Genomic DNA, 19,719 nt, shown 5'->3' with positions numbered 1-19,719 from the left:
ATGGAATACTTACAATTTTGCCTTAATTTTCCCTGCCCAGTAGTCAACCAAGACACCAGAGACATGAAATCATCAGGAGTCTAACAGAGAGTGGTAAAGAAACAGGAGATCAGAATTATTCACAACTAGAAAATTAGTAAATTAAGAATTGTGAATTTTCTCTTTCTAGAATCATACAGTGAAATCATACATGAAAACTGAAAAGTGTTCATATACTTTCATAATTATGAGACTACATTAGTAATTAATAATAAACTTGAAAGATTTTAGATGTTCAGTTTGCATGAATTTATGGTTGCTTATGAAAATGATATCAGGGGAAAAAGCTGGAGCTTTGGATTCAGGACTATATAGCTAGACTTACATCCTTACACTTTGAATTTCAAGTTATGTGAATTTCGCAAGTAACGTAATTTCTCTGGGCCCCAGTTTCTTCATATGTAAAACGGATAAAATGACCTACGATCTATAGTTCTAAAGATTAAGTGAATGGGCGAGTGTGTCAGAAAAAGTAGCTACTGTAAGGTAGAGACATAATTAGTGAAAGTTTCTTTCCCTTCCCTGACGACTTTCATTAGATTGTTTAATGTAATCTAGAAATATGTGTGGTAGTTAATAAGCAAACTCTGGAAACAGGAAAATGTCTAAAGAAGAATAAATGAGACTAAATCAGACATTCACACTTATCAGTTTTCTTCTAAATACAACTAAAAAGTAAGAGATAGATATTTTCTTTGATCTAGGTCATAATTTGTAGGATTTTTTTCTTATGAACATTCTGCCACATTCCTCATATAATTTTAAATTACAATTATACTATAAAATTCCAAAGTTAATTTGTGTGTGTGTGTATATATATATATGTAATTTTAAATGAAAAGAGCGTCATGAAACAGTATATAAGTGATGGTCAAGAAAAGTTTAAGTTGAAATATGGGCGCAATCAACTATCTGCCAAAGGTGCAGGCAGGGGTCAGATACGGCTTCCCGGAGAAAGTGCTGACTTAATGTGAGCCTCCTCGTCTGTTGGTTTGAAGGAAAGGAAGGAGGAGGGGTTGAAGGCAGGAGCCCAGTCACCAAAGCCATGGTATGTTGAGGGGCGGGATGTTTCTGTTCCTAGGAAGGATTAGAGTGTGCAGAGAAAGCCCCTGAGGGACCTGGCCTGTTGTAGTCATGGTTTTATAGGGGTCAAGGAGAATTAAAGTTTCAAACTTGTGTTGACTACCGATTTTTTTCCCCATGTGAAAATCAGTTAGGGTGAGAAGACTTTTGTGGCGTCTCCAGCAAACTCTTTCCCTTCCAGTCTCCCCCAGGAGTACCAAAGGGAAACACTGCTCCATTTGCAACTGTGGGCCTTGCCTCTTATGCTCTACAATTAGTACAATTTTACCATTTGGAAAAAAAAAAAAAGACCTTCTAACTTGCCGTATTATACTAGAAACACAATCGGTAACATGTCTGCGTGGATATTAGAAGTCTGACAGTTTCAAATGAAGAGATGACTCTTTTCTTGGCAAACGTCTCTGCTCTTGGTGTAGTTGATTGGTGAATAAAGCACCCCACCACTCCATATTTAAGCCTAACTGTCTAAGAATTTATATAGTCTCATCCTATCATATTTGAATATTTCTCTTTCATAGCGTAACATTTTTTATATTGTAGAGGGGGAAAAAATGGGCTTTGAATTCAGAAAGATCTGTTTGAATCTTGATTCTATCATTTGCTAGTTGTGTGACTGCATAAATTTTACAACCTCTTAAACCTCAACTAGGTTTGTAATGTCTATGTTGCAGAACTGTTGTGGGATTAAATGCAAAAATAAAATATATTGGGTGCCCACTATCTGCCAGGCACTGGAGATCCAATGATAACTAGCAGGCATTTCAGGCATCGGAGCAAATCACAGATGCAGAAGGAAACTGATTATTATTCTCAAGTCACCAGTTCATCTTGCTTTTTTTCTTCAGAGAAAGTCTTAATGAGTGAGTGGTCTATACATACTGTATCTCTTCACCTCCCAGTAGCTTCCTGCCTGATTCTTTGTGCTTCCTTCTCTACCACACTATTGAAACCACTCTTCTTAAGGTCCACAAAGACCTTAACATTGTCAAATCCAGGGGTCACCTCTCTTGACCCATTTACTTGGCAACCTAGCATTTAACCAAGAGCAACTCTTTCCTCTTGCAAATCCACCTGGCTTCCACAACAACATACTCTCTAGATTTCTCTCCTGTCCGATTTGCTGCTCTGTCTCAGCCTTCTTGGATGGTTCCTCAACCCCTGCTCAACCACTGAATGGTGGGATACAGCACAGCTCCCTCCTGTCCTGTGACCTTAAATAGCACTCTAGCTAACAGTGACTTACCAGTTCGCATTGTCATGCCTCATCACCTTTTCCTGCATTCTAGTCTGTACTTATACACCACTACTTAAATCATGTAGCTATGTGGACATCAAAAATTTATCTCAAACTTAAAATATCCAGAAAGAAACTAATTCTCAACCTCCCAAACCTGTACCTTTCCTAGAAGGCCTCATCTTAGTACATTACACCATTGTTCACCCAGTTACTTGAGCAAAAAAAAATTAGGTGGAATTTTTGTTCACTCATTTTCCTTACCTCTCACATACAACTCCTTACTGATCTTTGTCAACAGCATCTCCTCCACTCATTCTGAATTATTCATTTTTCTGCATCTCTCTTATTATCATCCTAGATCGACTCACCGTCATGGCTCACATGCACAATGCAACAGCTTCACAACTGGTCCTCCTGTGTCTAACTTACCCTTCTCTGGTTAATTCTCTACATGGCAATCAGAATAATTTTTTTTCATAAGGAAGATTGGCCCTGAGCTAATATCTGTTGCCAATCTTCCTCTTTTTGCTGAGGAAGATTAGCCCTGAGCTAACATCTGTGCCAATCTTCCTCTATTTTGTATGTGAGTTGCTGCCACAGTGTGGCTGTGGCCACTGACGAGTGGTGTAGGTCTGCACCCAGGACTGAATCCGTGTGGCCAAAGCAAAGCACACTGAACTTGACCACGAGGCCACAGGGTTAACCCCGGAATAATTTTTAATACATAAATCAGATCATATCACTTGCCTTGCTTAAAGCCTTTCAGTAGTTAACCAATACACTCAAATGAAATTTTAAAATCTTTATGCTGTGCCTTAGGGATCTGTACCGTCTGACTCTTGCACAATCTCCAACCTCATCCCTGACTTCATCTCTGTCTTGGCAACCACTAGCTAGCCGACTACATTTTCATTCCGTTTCTCAAATATACTAAACTCATTGTCTTTTATGGTCTTTACACAAGCTGTTCTTTGTTTTTGCCTGGAACGATCTTCCATCAGATATTCATTTGGCTTGGTATATCATAATATTTAGGTCTCTCCAAGCTTAAATATCAACTCCTCAGACAGGCCTCCTGACCATGAAGTCTAAATTATTCCTTTCCCAAGTTATGTCATATACCATTGTCCATTATTCATTTTCATCATGGAAATTATCAATGCCTGTTATCCTTTCTTTCTCTCGTATCCATCCACTGGGATGGTAAAGTGCATGAGAGTAGGGACCCTTTTTGTCTTGCTCAGTGTTGTGCCATCTGTGCCTTAGAATGACAATACTGAATGACTAGTACCCAGTATGTTCTCAAGAGATGTTGGTCAATTGAGTAGTTTAAAAAGTATTTTAAAAGGCTGTACTAGAAGTATAAAAGTGTACAAGATTCATTGGGAACTCAGAGCAGGAATGTATAGTTTACTTCCCCCAGAAAGTACGCTTGAACTGATCTCAAAGGATTGGTTGAAATCAGTGCAGCTGATTGAGGTAGAGAAGCCAGCTCAGAGAATAAAGAATAACATGGAAGCGCAAGAGAGAAGGGTGTACTCCCAGAAGCACACATGGTTCTACGTGACTAGATTATGTGCGGCTGGATTCTAGAGGAGGGGTGAGTTTGGGCGTGGAGGGGAGCAAAGTAGACAAAGGCCTTTTATGCCATGGTAAGGCATTTTCACAGCTTTCTGACAGTGATGGAATGTCATTGAGGGATTTTAGACAGGAGGATGATCCTCTCATAACAGTCTTGCGATCACCCGGAGCAGTAGAAGCAGTGGTGGGACTGAAACAGGGGGGCTGGCTTGTGCGGAATTCCAGAGGAGTTTGGTGGGGTCTTCTAGAGAGGAGGTGGTGACAAGGCTGGAGAAAAGGTCGTGTACTGCAGTAAGAGGAGACAGGATCAAAGGGACATAGTGTTTTATTTGATGCGTGTCTCAAGGAGAGAGACTTGGTCATCCTCAGTTTTCTAACTTGACCGATAAGTAGAAGGTAGTGGCAGGATGTTCTTGCTTATTAATTGGTTGATTGTTTTTGGACAAGCATCTATTAGGCGATTGTATACATAGGCCTGGCTGTCTGGAGAGTGGTTGGAGCTGGACCTAATAATTCAAGGATTATGGTTCATTGTCAAGACCAATGTCAAAGAGCTTACTGCCTATGTTTTCTCTAGGAGTTTTATGGTTTCAGGTCTTACGTTCAAGCCTTTAATCCATTTTGAGTTGATTTTTGTGTACGATGTAAGATGATGGTGTACTATCATTCTTTTGCAAGTGGCTGTCCAGTTTTCCCAGCACCATTTATTGAAGAGACTGTCTATTCCATATTGTATATTCTTGGCTCCTTTGTAATAAATTAATTTACCATATGTATATAGGTTTCTTGCTGGGCTCTATATTCCATTCCATTGATCTATTGTCTGGTTTTATGACAATATCATACTGCCTTGATTACTCTAGCTTTTTGTTATAGTTTGAATAGGAGCATGATGCCTCCAGCTTTGTTCTTCTTTCTCAAGATCGCTATGGCTACTTGGGGTCTTTTGTAGTTCCATACAAATTTTAAGATTCTTTGTTCTGTTTCTGTGAAAAATGCCATTGGAATTTTGGTAAAGATTGCATTGAATATGTAGATGACTTTACATAGTATGGAGATTTTAACTATTAATTCTTCCAATCCATGAGCATGGAATATCTGTCCATTTATTTATGTCTTCAATTTGTTTTATCAACATCTTATTGTTTTAAATGTGCAAATCTTTTACCTCCTTGGTTACATTTATTCCTAGGCATTTTATTCTTTTTGATGTAATTGTAAATGGGGTTCTTTTCTTAATTTCTCTTTCTAGTAGCTCATTATTAGTGTATACAAATGCAACTGATTCTTGTATATTGATTTTGTATCCTGCAATTTTGCTAACCTGTTTATTAGTTCTAACAGTTTTCTGGTGGTGACTAGGGTTTCTTATATATAATATCACAGCATCTGAAAATAGTGAGCATTATTTCTTCCTTTCCAATTTGGATGCCCTTTATTTCTTTTTCTTGCCTAATTGCTCTGGCTGGGACTTCCAGTATTATGTTTAATGAAACTGGTGAGAGTGGGCATCCTTGTCTTGCTCCTGATCTTAGAGGAGAGTTGTTAGCTTTCCAATGTAGAGTATGACATTGGCTGTGGGATTGTCATATATGGCCTTTATTATGTTGAGATACACTCCTCTATATCCACTTTGTTGAGAGTTTTTAACATAAATGGATGTTGAATTTTGTTAAATGCCTTTTCTACATCTATTGAGATCATGTGATTTTTTATCCTTCATTTTGTTAATGTGGTGTATCACATCAAGTGATTTGTGGATGTCGAACCATCCTCACATCTCTGGAATAAATCCCAGTGATCATGGTGTATGATCCTTTTAATGTGTTGTTGAATTCAGATTGCTTACACACACACACACACACACACACACACACACACACACACACACATATATATATATTTTTTTTTGGTGAGGAGGATTGGCCCTGAGCTAACACCTGTTCCAATCTTCCTCTTTCTGCTTGAGGAAGAGTGGCCCTGAGCTAACATCTGTGCCCATCTTCCTCTATTTTCTATGTGGGTTGCTACCACAGCCTGGCTTATTGAGTGGTATAGGTCCACACCTGGGATTCAAACCCACGATCCCAGGCCACCAAAGCAGAATGTGCCTAACTTAACCACTACACCACTAGGCCAGCCTCCAGGTTGCTAATATTTTGTTGAAGATTTTTACATCTATGTTCATCAGGGATTTGGGCCAATAATTTTCTTTTCTTGTGGTGTCCTTGTCTGGTTTTTGTATCAGGGTAATACTGACCTCCTAAAATGAGTTAGGAACTGTTCCCTCCTCTTCCCTTTTTTGGAATGGTTGGAGAAGGATTGGTATTAATTCTTTGAATGTTTGGTAGAATTCACCAGTGAAGCCATCTCTTCCTGGACTTCTGTTTGTTGGGAGTGTTTTGATTACTGGTTCAATCTTTTTACTAGTAGTCGGCCTGTTCAGAATTTCTTTTTCTTCATGATTCAGTCTTTGTAGGTTGTATGTTTCTAGGAATTTATCCATTTCTTCTAGGTTGTTTAATTTGTTGTTGTATAATTGTTCATAGATTGTCTTATGATTCTTTGTATTTATGTGGTACCAGTTTTAACATCTCCTCTTTCATTTCTGATTTTATTTGAATCCTCTCTCTTTTTTCCTTGGTGAGTCTAGCTAAAGATTTGCTAGTTTTGTTTATCTTTTCAAAAAACCAGTTCTAAATTTCACTGATCTTTTCTATTGTCTTGTTAGTCTCTATTTCATTTATTTTTGCTCTTATCTTTGCTATTTCCTTCTCTCTGCTAATTTTGAGTTTTGTTTGTTCTAGTTTTCTAGTCCTTGAGACCTAAACTTAGATTCTTTATTCGAGATCTTTCTTGTTTCTTGTTGTAGGCGTTTCTCATTATGAACTTGCCTTCTGGAACTGTTTTTGATGCATCTCATTAATTTTGGTATATTATATTACCAATCTCATTTTTCAAGGTATTTTGTATTTTTCTTTTGATTTCTTTGTTTGCCTATTGCTTGTTCAGTAGCATGTTTTTTAATCTCCACAGATGTATATTCTGTTGCTTTTGAATGGAATGTTCTATATATGTCTGTTAAGTCAATCTGGTCTAACATGTCATTCAAGGCCATTGTTTCCTTATTGATTTTCTGTCTGGATAATCTATCCATTGGTGAAAGTGAGGTATTAGAGTCCCCTACTATTATTGTGTTGCTGTTTATTTCTGCCTTCAGTTCTGTTAATATTTGCTTTATATATTGAAGTGCTCCTATGTTGGGTGCATAAATATTTATATTTACAAATATATTCCCTTGTTGGATTGACCTTTTTATCATTATATAATAAGCTTCTTTTCTCTTATTACAGTCTTTGTCTTAAAGTTTCTTTTGTCTGATATGAGTATAACTACTCCAGCTTTCTTTTGGTTTCCAATACATGAAATATTTTTTCCTATTCCTTCACTTTCAGTCAGTACTTACGTCTGAACTGAGTCTCTTTTAGGCAGCATACATATTGGTCTTGGTTTTTTTTCAGTCTTTTCAGCTGCTCTATGGCTTTTGATTAGAGAATTTAGTCCATTACATTTAAGGTAATTATTCATAGGTGTGTACTTATTGCCATTTTGTTCCTTGTTTTCTGTTTGGTATTTCTTTTGTTCCTTTCTTCTTCTCCTGCTCTCTTCCTTTGTGACTTGATAATTTTTCTATAGTGGTATGCTGATATTCCTGTCTCTTTATCTTTTGTGTATCTACTATAGGTTTTTGCTTTGTGGTTACCTTGAGGCTTATATTAAACAGCCTATATTTATAACAATATATTTTAAGTTGATTATAAGGTAAATTTGAATGCATTCTAAAGCTCTATAATTTTACTCCCCCCTCCAAGTATTTTGTTTTTGATTTTGCAATTTATTTATTTTTATCTTGTATATCCATTAACAAGTATGACAAAGTTATTTTTACTACTTTTGTCCTTTTACTTTCATACTAGTTTTATAAATGATTAACTCGCCACTTTTACAGCATTAAATTATTCTGAATTTTCCTGTATATTTACCTTTACCAGGGAGATTGATACTTTTGTATGTTTTCCTACTACTAATTAACATCGTTTTGTTCCAGCTTAAACAAGTTCCTTTAACATTTTTTATAAAGTCAATCTAATGGTGATGAACTCCTTTAGCTTTTGCTTTTCTGGAAAATTCTTTATTTCTTCTTCAATTCTGAAGGACAGCTTTGTCTGGTAGAGTATTCTTGGTTGGCAGTTTTTTCTTTCAGCACTTTGAGTATACCATATCACTCCCTTCTGGCTTGTAAAGTTGCTGCTGACAAATCTGCTGTTGTCTTATGAGGGTTCCCTCATACTTAACAAGTTATTTTTCTCTTTTTGATTTTAAGATTCTCTTTTTGCCTTATCTTTTGACATTTTAATCCTTCAATGTCTTGATGTGAATCTCTTTGGGTGCATCTTATTTGGAAATCTCTGCGGTTCCTGGATCTGATGTCTATTTTCTTCCCCAGATTAGGGAAATTTTAAGCCATTATTTCTTTAGTTAACTTTTCTGCCCTTTTTCCTCTCTTCCCCTTCTGGGGTCCCTATAATGTGTTCTTTTGTTTGGAATATATTCCTTTGTTTCTTCATTTTCCTTGACTCTCTGTACTGATTTCTAGGCATTAGATAAAGCAGATACCTCTCCTGCTCTTGAAGAAGTGGGCTCATGTCAGAGAGTAACCTTTTTGTTCAACTCTGCCCTAGCTCTTGGTTGTCTCTTAAATCTATGTGATGGTCCACACAGCCTACTTTATTTTTAGAGCCTCCCAGTAGTTGACAGTTTGCCAAGACCTGTCAGTGTCCCAAAGGGGAGGATCTCAGTCAGCAACTAGATTCAGCCTGATTGGAAGCCAGCCCTGAGCTAACAAATTTTAAAGTATGCAAATAGACTGAAACAAGTCAGAGGAAGAGTGGGAGATGGGCATTTCTGTCTGCTCTAACACCTCAGATGATAGCCAATTAAGAACTGTCTTTCTTTGCTACCAGCCCATTGAACCAGTTAACTCAAACCCCACTGGCCACCAGAGCCATGCTAGCAAGGGATGTGTTCTCTGGGTCATAAACACAAAACCTGAGGCACCAGATGTTTGTACAAGCTCCTTTCTTGGAGACACCAAGGGAGAGCACAAAAATGGCTCCTACCAGAGAGGATTGTAGTTGGCTCCTAGATGTGAGTTTAATTAGAAGTCTGCCCCTCAGGCTATGGCTATGAAGATAAGCTAATAGGCCTCTCTCACAGAAAGTCTAGGAATGCCTTTCAGTCTGCCATCTCTGCCTGTTGTGGGGGCAGGTAGCTGGTTAAGAGCTGTTTAACTGTCCTGCAGGACCCATGAATGAAAGCTCCACTGACCACCGGAGCCACTTGATCAAGAGGCATCTCCTGGACAGCAGCTGCAAAAATCAGGGCGCCAGATGTAAAACTTAGGGCACCAGATGTGTATATCTACTCCCCTCCAGGAAATACCGGCACTCCAGACAACGGCAGAGGGAGAGCATGAAGATAGTGCCCACCCTCCAAGATCTCTAAAGAGGATTACTGTTGGCCCATAGATGTGTGTTTAATTAGCAACCAGCCCCTCAGGCCAATGTTCTAAGATAAGCAAATAAGCCTCTTTCAGGAAGTTTGGATCCTTTTCAGTCGGCTGCCTCTGCACTGGGCCCTGGGGTGTGTGAGTTGTGCGAGGCTTATGAGAACTCTTTCTGAGTTTGCTATAGCTCCTGGGTCTTGTGGATGCAAGCTCCAGGGGCTTCCAAAGCTAGACATTTTGGAGGCTCATCTGTCAAATGCCGTTCTTAAAAGTTGAGGCGCCAGATGTGAGGTCAAACCTTTTGCTCTTCAGAGAGAAGCTCAGAGTTGTGAGTTTCCTCCAACTGTGTGTCACCGTGCTGGGAGCAGCGTTTACGGCAACATTGTGTCTTAGCCTCTCTTACCTGCATTGATGTGGGTTTGTTTCTCTTTCATCAAGTGTGTAGAAGTTGCTCAGCCCAGTTTTGCTTTTTTTCAGAGGAAATTGTATGTAGCTGTAGATTTGGTGTGTCCACAGGAATTAATGAGTTCAGGATCCTCCTATGTCACCATCTTGAACTAGAACTCCATGTTTAGTCTCCGCATAGCAAAGCCCAGCACACAGTAGGCACTCAGTCAAAGCTTGTTGAATGAATGAATGCATAAGGGTGTTTTTTAACTAAAAGTTGAAGTAACTATTAAAATTAGTCTTGTGAAATAGCAAGTTGATTTTTTCTGTCGGTAATTTCTTGACGTGAACTAAAGACCTTAATTTGGAAATTAATGTTGATGTGTTTTATCTAAGCCCAGGATATAAGGACAAAGTTTGGGAGCTCTTGAAAGAAATATTGCCTGAATTTAAGCTGTCAGATGAGTCCAGCTCTGAAAGCAAAATAACAGTGGTAGATACCAAATTAAAAGAACCAGCGAAGGAAGTGAAAGATGGCAAAGAATTCAAACCTGAAAGCTCAGTGACAACACTAAAGACACCTGAAAAAAGTGACAAAATTCCAAAGGGTAAGACATTTTATATCACAATGTTATTCAATACGGATATTGTATATAAACACTTTACAATCATTTCTGAATTTAATGATTCTTTATTTTCATTATCATTTATTAGGTGTTGTGAAAATGGTTTAGATCCTTCCTTTCTAAGATTTTAGAATTCATAATAGTGTTTACTATATGTTAATTATATTCCATATTTTACTGCCTTTAAAAATCAAAGGCAATTATATATTTTGATGATACTAAATTTATATAGTATTAACATAGAAAGAGACATTAAGTTTTCAATTTCCATCAATCACATCTTTCTTATATGTAGAGTGGAATGGACCAAAATAGCAGAGGAGAAAGGTTATACCATTTTTTTCAAGAAATGTGAAATGGACACAGATTAGATTATGATTTGCTAGCCATTTATTGTAAGGTAGAAGTACAAATTTGAAAAATACAATTTCAAATTATTTTACTGAGTGTAAGATTATTTCTCTTTTTAAAATGGGAAATATATTGAGTAATTATTTAATTTATATTTTCTAAAGTATTTCATGTAGCTGTGCATGTGAACAATAATGCTGGTACAGTAAATAGAATTAAATATACTAGAAAATACCAAGACTTTTTGTATACTTTGATAACATCTATAACGATCTTTCGAACATTTGTTTTATAAAAAATTGATATTCTGTCTGAATTATTCTTTATCAAGGTCTTGTCTACCAGCATTGCCCATAGTATATTGTACATAAATTATTACTGTAAATATTCCTCAAAAATACACCAAGATCAAGTGTGTGAGTGATATGTGCCTATTATAGGCCCTTTTTGAAATGACCTAACATGAATTAATTTATGAAAGAAAGCAAATAAAAAGAAGCCTAATCAATTTTTTTATCCAGTATATCTGAATTAATTTGAACCTAGAAGCCTTTTCTCATGTATCAGAAGTTAACATCCATCTATCCATCAATCCATCCATCCATTCAAATATACTACTTGCTTAGTAGAATACCTTAGTAAATGTTCCAGGAATTAGTGATAATTTGGTAAACAAAATCAGATGTGGAACTCAATTCCTAGAGCTTATTGTCTAGTGAGAGAGTCTAACATTAATTTAAAAAACATAATCATATACTAAGACATGAGCCTTGAAGGGAAATATATGAAACTATGGGAGTTCATATGGGGGATCTAGTCTGGGACATCAGGGAAGAATTCCCTAAGGAATTTTGAGCTGTGTTTGCAAAGAAGAGAGGGCTGTCTAGAGGAAGATGAGGGAGCGTGGAAGGAAGAGCATTCCAAGTAGAGGGAACAGCAGATATAAAGGTCATGGGCAGTAGGAGGAATGACCAATGGTAGAAGATGTGTTTAACTGGAGAAGAGGATGTGAGGAATACAGTAGTTTGAGAAGAACGTGGAGAAGTAGGTAGGAGAGTGATCATATCAACTCTTCTAGGTCATGTTAAGATTGTTGATCTTTATCATAAGAGCAATTGACAGCTAATGAAGAGTTTAGAGTAGAGTCATGATCTGATTCACATTTTCAAAGAATATTCTGGTTTTCTGAGAAGACAAGACTTTGGGGTGGGGGTGGCGACAGGGACCTTTCAGGGCTCAGTTACGTGAGTGGATATGGAAAAAGCAGTTTGGAGACTGTCGCATCAGCTCACGTCAGAGACGATGGTAGCTTGGAGCAGGGAAGTAAGGTAGTCAGAGTGGAGAAGCAGATAAGGTGAACGATTTGAAAAATATTTGAAAAGTAAAAAATGTGATACCTTTAACTGAGATGAGAAAGACTAAAAGAGGAATGACTTTATGAGGAGAGACTACAAAATGATTTTGAGCACATTGAATTTGAGGTGCCTTTTAAGAAAATCAGGTGGACTTTTCATGTCAGAAGTTCTAGGCCGGTGATATACCTTTGGGAATCATCGAGAAATACATGCTAAATTCAACTAAGGATGATATCCCCAAGAAGACAGCATAGAGTGAGAAAATTAGGAAGCTTCCGACTGAGCCTGAAAGCTAAACATCTGAGAGCTAGGTACAAAATGATGAGCTGGCAGAGGAGGCTGAGGGATGGCCAGAGAAGCAGGAAGAAAACCAGCAGAGCACGTTGCTGTTGAAGTCAAAGGAAAAGAATGTTTCAAGAAGCAGAGAGATAGTCTGTGTCAAATAGTAAGAGTTGAAATATGATGAGAACTCAAAATTCTCTGTTGGATTTTGTGATGTTGAGGTCCTTGGGCAATGGTGGAAGGTGGGAGTGGAAGACGTATTGGAGAGGGGTAAGAAGTAAGTGGAGCGCAAAATAATGTACAAACAACCCTGTTAGAAGTTTGTGAAGAACAGGAGACTACAAAGTGGAAGCTGAGACGGACTATGTGGACTCATACAGGATATTAATATTTTTCATGTATTGGGGGGGAACTGAGTATTTTTAAGAGAAGATTGAGAGAATTCGGTTGAGATGACAGCAATAGTGTAAGCTTCCTGAGAAGGCAGGAAGAGCAGCATTAAGAGAGCCCAGAGGGAGGGACTGGACCAACCCAGGGGAGCCACAGTCTCTTCATTCACCCTGGTGGGCCCCGGGCATGGAGGGGGACAGACGCAAATGCCAGTGGGCGAACAGGTTTGTTAGGGAGAAGCTGAGGGGTTCTGACAAAAGGCTTCTATTTTTCTCTCTTCATCGGCAGCCTATCTTGGAACTGAGAGTGAGGTGGAGGTGGAAGACGAAGGTTCTCATGGTGATATAAAATACATATGGCAGAGGTTTGCCGAACTAAGGGGAGGCTGTCTGCTGTAGGACTCAGCTGCTAACTTTATTCAGAGTGGGGTTTGCTAGATGGGTGGGATGAAATGACAGAGGAGGGACACATTTATTTAGGGCATTGGCGAAAACACATTTTTGTAAACGTTGTTGCATACTATCCAAATTTCTATGTGAAATAGTGTATTTTTTCTATTTATAATTTTTACTATGTATTATTTTATTTCTAAATTCTGAATTCTGAATAGGAGGTTGAAGGATTTTATAGTCTTATTTTAAAATCATACATGAAATCATATATTGTGAGCCAAAATTAATTTTATTGAGTTGTCAAATATGTGTGGAAAACCTACAAAATGAAATTCTGATAACCTATTTTCTAAATCTTAGTTTCCCAGTTAAATGTCTCATCTTATGATTTAAGTGACAGTTATCTTCACTTTTGTATCTAACCTTGATGTTAAATCTACTGTAAAAGCTAAGATATAGACAGGTTTACTTTAGAAGCTAAGGAACATTACCAGGTGTTAATGTCATAGTATTTATTTATACAAGTTTTTAAAAGACGAACAACCTGACCAATGGCAATTACAAATTTAGCAGAAGATGAGAGAACGAAATGGCAGCAATCTGAAATTTCTGTTTCAGAATTGGAAGGACCTTGTTAGGGAATAAAAAATCTTGGAGGATTTTTTTTTTTTTTGAGTTGAAGGCGACATGTTTCATAGAAATGTAAATATGAATAGAAATTCAAATGGTGCAGAATTTTACTACACAAGTCATGTTGGCAAGAAGATGTTGGTTTGTGGATGTTGGTTGGCATCTAGGCTGCACCGGAAGACCTCCTGGAGACAGAAAGTTGTACTTCCTTGAGATGGAGGCTCCAAATAAGGACCATCTGAGAGGGCTTCACATTTAGGACTTGACTTTAAGTACGTGCTTTGCTTTTTCTTTTTAAGATGAGAAAATTAGCCTGACACTATAATTTTAGGTAAATAAATTATATTTAAATGATCATCTCCATTTACCATAAAAATATGTGTAATCAATAATAAATAATGCTGCCTGTCTTTCACAACACATGTCAATTTTCAAAGTTTTCTCTTGCTTTATTTTAACGTTTCTAACTGGAGATGAGTAGTGTTTTGGGAAATTTGTGTCAATTGTTTTACATTTAAATAACATTATTGTTTTGACCTTTTCTTCAACACAGCAACTGAATAAGAAATATAGTTTGAGGTTTTGTAGCTAAAAGATTACATTTTTTTAATGTGTTAGAGAAAGCAGATGCGAAAGACCTTGGGAAGAAGCGGAGTAAAGATGGAGAAAAGGAAAAGGAAAAGGACAAATTCAAATGGTCGCTGCACGGCTCCCGGCCCTCGTCAGACGTCCAGCACTCTCTGCTGTCTCTGTCAGACTGTAAGCTCTCAGCCTCCTCCAACAGTAGCTCTCTAGCTCTTGCCTAAAATGTTGGAAAACTCTGGAGCATAGAAATGTGTTTTCTGTTTAGACATATCTAAATAAGCTCGTCCAAGGTTGCCCACAATTGTGAGGCCCTCAGATGGGTCTGCCTATTGGGGCAAGAGCCCACATGTGAGACAGAAGCCAAGGTTGGCCAACTTCTTATGGTACAACCGTCACAGGAGAAGTGTTTACAGGAAGGAGGGCATATACTAATGAATATGTATGTTAGATATTAGTAAGCTATATATAAGATATACCATATAGAATGTATTATAATATATAAAATATGTATTTCATAAAATGCATTTTATGCTATATGTTATATATAATATACATAAATATTAATATAGATTACATGAATATATAAATGTAATTATATATTAGTATAAATATATATTAGTATGTCCCCCTCTATATGAGTAAATTATATATTTACATAACATATATATATATACACATATATAAAATCCTTTTCGAAGACTTTATATTCCTCATATCAGGTCATCTATCTTGGTGCTTCCAGAGTGTAGGTATCATTCTCAGCTCATCCTTCATTACATGGTTGAAAGTACATCCATTTACCTCCAGCACTATGCTCTATCTAGTTGGGGTTTTTTTATTTTGTCTTCTTTCTTAATACATTATTATGTTTTTGTGAGGACATTTTAAGAATTATGTCTTTTTATTTTTATGGAAACATGTCTGGTGGGTTGGTAGAGAAAGGAGTTACTAGTCGTATTTTTACTTCTATATTAAAACTTGTTTTCTTGTGTTGATGCCTTAAGCGATCTTTTTTGATAGTGGATGACATAACATTCCCAAAATTCCTCATATTTAATCTTCTTTGTGAAACTAAACCTTTCTCTTGAGTTCCTTTCTTTGTAAAAACAAAAAAAGGTAACAGTGCCTTTTTTTCTACCAAACTCAGTTATGGTTAACTTCAAGATACAGAATGTGGTTTAGAGTTTGGGCTGTGGAGTAAAACTGCCTGGGTTCAGATCGCTGCTCCAAGAAAAATATACAAAGTTTAAGTTTTAAATGTAAAAATATATTTTTATAAGTTTGGCATATTTCACATCTTATTCCATTCTAGAGAGATCCCAGGCTCATATCAAATTTATATTTTGCAGCTCTAAAGGTATTATTCTGCAATAAATATATTATCTAATAGAGGTAAATATAAGTGCTTGAATTTGTAAAGGAATAAAACAAAAATTTAATTAATAATAAAGACAATAAAGGAAAATAAATTCTTTTATTTTGGCCAGAATCTTTAAAGAGCGAAAGCATGCTGAATCAAATATCATAATGTCAGGGAGTTAAGGAACACGTAAATAAATAAGGGATGCTCAGAAGCAAATTCTACAAACATTAAACATTCCAAAGTTACTATCTTTCCCTTCTTCATGGAAGGACTCATTTATTTATGTTTTCTTTCTCTTTGAAATAATATAGAAACTCCTGGATTTATTTAAATTCAAAATAAAGATTATACCTATGAAAGCTAAAGAATGTCTCAGTTTGTTTTGTTTTTGTTTTTTAAGATTTTATTTTTTTCCTTTTTCTCCCCAAAGCCCCCCGGTACATAGTTGTACATTCTTCGCTGTGGGTCCTTCTAGTTGTGGCATGTGGGACGCTGCCTCAGCGTGGTTTGATGAGCAGTGCCATGTCCACGCCCAGGATTCGAACCAACGAAACACTGGGCTGCCTGCAGCGGAGCGCGCGAACTTAACCACTCGGCCACGGGGCCAGCCCCCAGAATGTCTCAGTTTTAAAATTATTCCTTTTAACGCAGTCATTTATAGACCATTCTAAGTTACATTGACTGATAGCTAGTGAGTTTATGTGGTAACATTTTTACAGTGAAGTAAAATGATTTCTTAAGCAATTAATGGCACGATTATGAATATCGTATAGTGAGACATTCTATGAAATAGGTGCACATTTGAGATTTAACATTTATTAAATACATTTAGAGTCATTTACCTGAGTTTCGGCAGCAACGATAAATTCATGAAGGACTTTGAACCGTCTGGGATGACGCACCGACAGAGCCATCTTGGCTAGAATTCCCATGACACAACGTATGTTTGTTTTTACAGGTTCTTCAGGAATGCAGGCCCCTCACATGGTTGTGTATGCTACCTTTACACCTCTCTATTTGTTTGAAAAGAAGATCTTCTCCTTAGAGAAGATGGTGAGCACTCAAGCCCGGGCAACCCTATCATTGACAGTGTGTGTGTGTGATTGTTTGTTGTGATAGAAGGTACACCAGAATTTAATGAAAATTTTACTCCTGGATTTCAGTCTTGTTATCTTTAAAATTAGGCAGTGGAACACAGGGACTTAGAACATCCAAAATTATTTTAGATGATTGCAATAGTTCCATCTAAAAAAAAAAAGGATGTAGTCTCATATATTTTTATCAATTCCTTCCATTACAAGCAAAATAAAAGATACATAAATTATATATTTCAGTAAAAATCATTTCTAAATAAGAATAAATCACCTTTCCATAAACAGATTGTACATATTTTCTTACATAAGATGATTTAAATGAACTCACATCCAGAGCTGGTAAACCATGGCTATAACTTCCTTGTATCTTAAAATAATACACCCAAAAAAATGTTAATTCATTTTTTCCGATAAGTCTAAAAGTGTACAGAAAATTTATAAAATACAGATAAAGGAAATGAAATTAAAATATTCATAGTATAATTACCTAGACATAGGTACTGTTAACATTTTGGCATATATCCTTTGGGTCTTTTATTCTCTAGATATAATCTGTGTGTCTGTGTGTGTGTGTGTACATAAATACACACTTTTTTACACTTTGGAATTCAATTTCATGTTCTATTTGGAAACAAGTTTTTTCACTTGACACTGTATCAGTGACATTCGTCTATGATGTTAAATATTTGGCAACATAATATTTAGTAGTTGCATGTGATGCATGAGTTTCCCATCCTTTTTAAAGTTATCTTTTGTTCTTGGACATAAAAATAATTTTTTTCCTTCTCTTATAAAGGGCAAAGGCCATTTTTGAAATTTTTCCACTTCTCTTATAAAGGGCAAAGCCCATGTTTGAAATTGAAAGATTACTCTTCAATCTACTTAGACAAATGCCCTATTGCATTTGGAACTTATTGAATCCTAACCCTTTGGGGGACTTTTAGACATCTAGCACTTTTTTATAGAATTCCATATGTTATGCAATCACTACATTAAATTATAAGAAGATTGGATGGTTCAATGATATATTTATATATACAAATGTTCATTTGGTTAGTTAGAAACAGTTGAGTTCAATGGAAATTTGGTTGAGATGTAAATACCCCAACGGAATGATTATTGCGCTTTACTATGTACGTTACATTTGTCATCGAGATGATTTAACCAAGGGGCATAATGTTGTCATTCCATCTTCCTTCTCCCTCTCGCCCTCTTCTTTCTCCTTCTCTTCCTCCTTCTTCCTTTTTAGATAGAAAGCATTCTTTCCTGCAGACGTCTGGCATATAACAGGGGTAATACTGTTAAGACATTATGAATGTAGAGATAGTGGCAATTTCTCTGTTTTAATTTGAAGTTAATTATTTTTAGTCATGATTGAATATAAGTGTGCTTCTGAGGCCTCCATGTCCAACTTGAGTCTCTCGTGAAGATTCAAGCTGCCCATCTCAGCCTTGGTTTTCGTTGTTGTTGTTTCTTAAACTCTTTACATGGCAGTGGCCTAGGTGCTGTCTTAAATCTTCCAGAGAGACTGAATGCTCCCACACTGTGGACTGTAAAATGACACGAGCCATGCTTCGTGGAGTGCCATGGTCTCATGTAGGGGAAGTACTGACACACTTTTTAAAACTACAAAATATAAGGATGGGATGAATGCATTACAGAAAAAAGAGTGCAAGATAATCTATTTGATCTTTTGACTGCCCTACTTAAAAACTAACGTTTAAACGCAAAATTAATTTTGAATTTAAAAGATGAAAAAACTCACATGCTTATTTATTAATTCAACAGATGTTGATTGATTGATTACCTATTATGTGCTAAACAATGAGTTCTGCTCTGAGGATACCATGATGAGTAAGATTAACATGGTCCTACCCCACAAAGTTCAAGTCCATTGAGGAAGGTAGACAAGCAACAGTAATAAAGTTAGAAAATTGCTATAACAGAGGGCATGCAAGGTGCCTGGAACATGGTAGATGTAGCATTCAAATACTGTGTGTTTGATGAGTGAACAAATGAATGAATGAGTGGAAAAATGAATATGGGACACACATAGCAGAAACACATCTTTCTGTCCAATGGTTGACTAGGGAAGTCTTCCCAAAGGAGGAACTGTGTAAGCTATGGCTTTAAGAAGTTAGCCTAGTAAATGGGAAAAATTGTGCTCGAAAGCAGAGGGAAGCTTACGTTGGAAAAGTCTGGAGGTGGAGAACTCTCTGGGTTCAGGGAACTGCTGGAGGCTGAGTAGATTGCAAGGGGAGAAGTCTTAGAGGCAGCTTGAGATATGGGAGGGAGTCAGGTCATAAAGAGTATTATAAATCCTCCCTGTGGGGGTTGAAAATGGCTTAAGGGGCCCAGGAATTAGCGAGTGTCTGTAACAGTAATTAAATGAACCTCAAGGCTGTAATGAACTGACTATAGTCTCACGGTTTCCCTAACTTGCCTGTTGATTCTTTTACATTAGCTGTTAGGATGTTCCAGTTCTCCTGGTAAAAATTGCAATATAATGGAGATATAATGTTTTAAATATAAATCAATAGAAAAAAATTCTGTTCTAATGGGATTTTGTTAAATAGAGAACATTTCTAAAAATTATAGCCCCAAAGACAATGAGACCAACATATAAAGTAAAGCCAATACTTAGCATTAAAGAGTTGGTAAAGACTACAAGAAAAGCAACAATACTTGGGAAGAAATAAGGTGTCATGAATTACCCCACGTTATCCCCCATCCTCTTGCTATTGGACATTCTAAATGG

At 36.8% G+C, this 19,719-nt stretch overlaps 1 protein-coding gene across 12 annotated transcripts in view; it reads left to right on the top strand.

Moving 5' to 3' along the window:
- Positions 1–19,719, top strand: part of ADGB (androglobin) — a 172,657-nt gene that overhangs the window by 54,700 nt on the left and 98,238 nt on the right. For 9 of the 12 annotated variants that reach the window (XM_070256532.1, XM_070256530.1, XM_070256531.1 and 6 more), the window contains 3 exons: positions 10,290–10,501; positions 14,538–14,678; positions 16,826–16,920. In XM_070256532.1, the coding sequence (XP_070112633.1) occupies positions 10,290–10,501; positions 14,538–14,678; positions 16,826–16,920 (448 nt within the window). The remainder of the gene's footprint in view (positions 1–10,289; positions 10,502–14,537; positions 14,679–16,825; positions 16,921–19,719) is intronic. The other 3 variants (XM_070256535.1, XM_070256534.1, XM_070256536.1) reach the window with 1 other exon arrangement.

This window comes from Equus caballus, chromosome 31 (genome assembly GCF_041296265.1).
Source record: "Equus caballus isolate H_3958 breed thoroughbred chromosome 31, TB-T2T, whole genome shotgun sequence".
Taxonomy (NCBI): domain Eukaryota; kingdom Metazoa; phylum Chordata; class Mammalia; order Perissodactyla; family Equidae; genus Equus; species Equus caballus.
The sequence above is the reverse complement of the archived record's forward strand: the minus strand, read 5'-3'. Positions and strand labels throughout refer to the sequence as shown.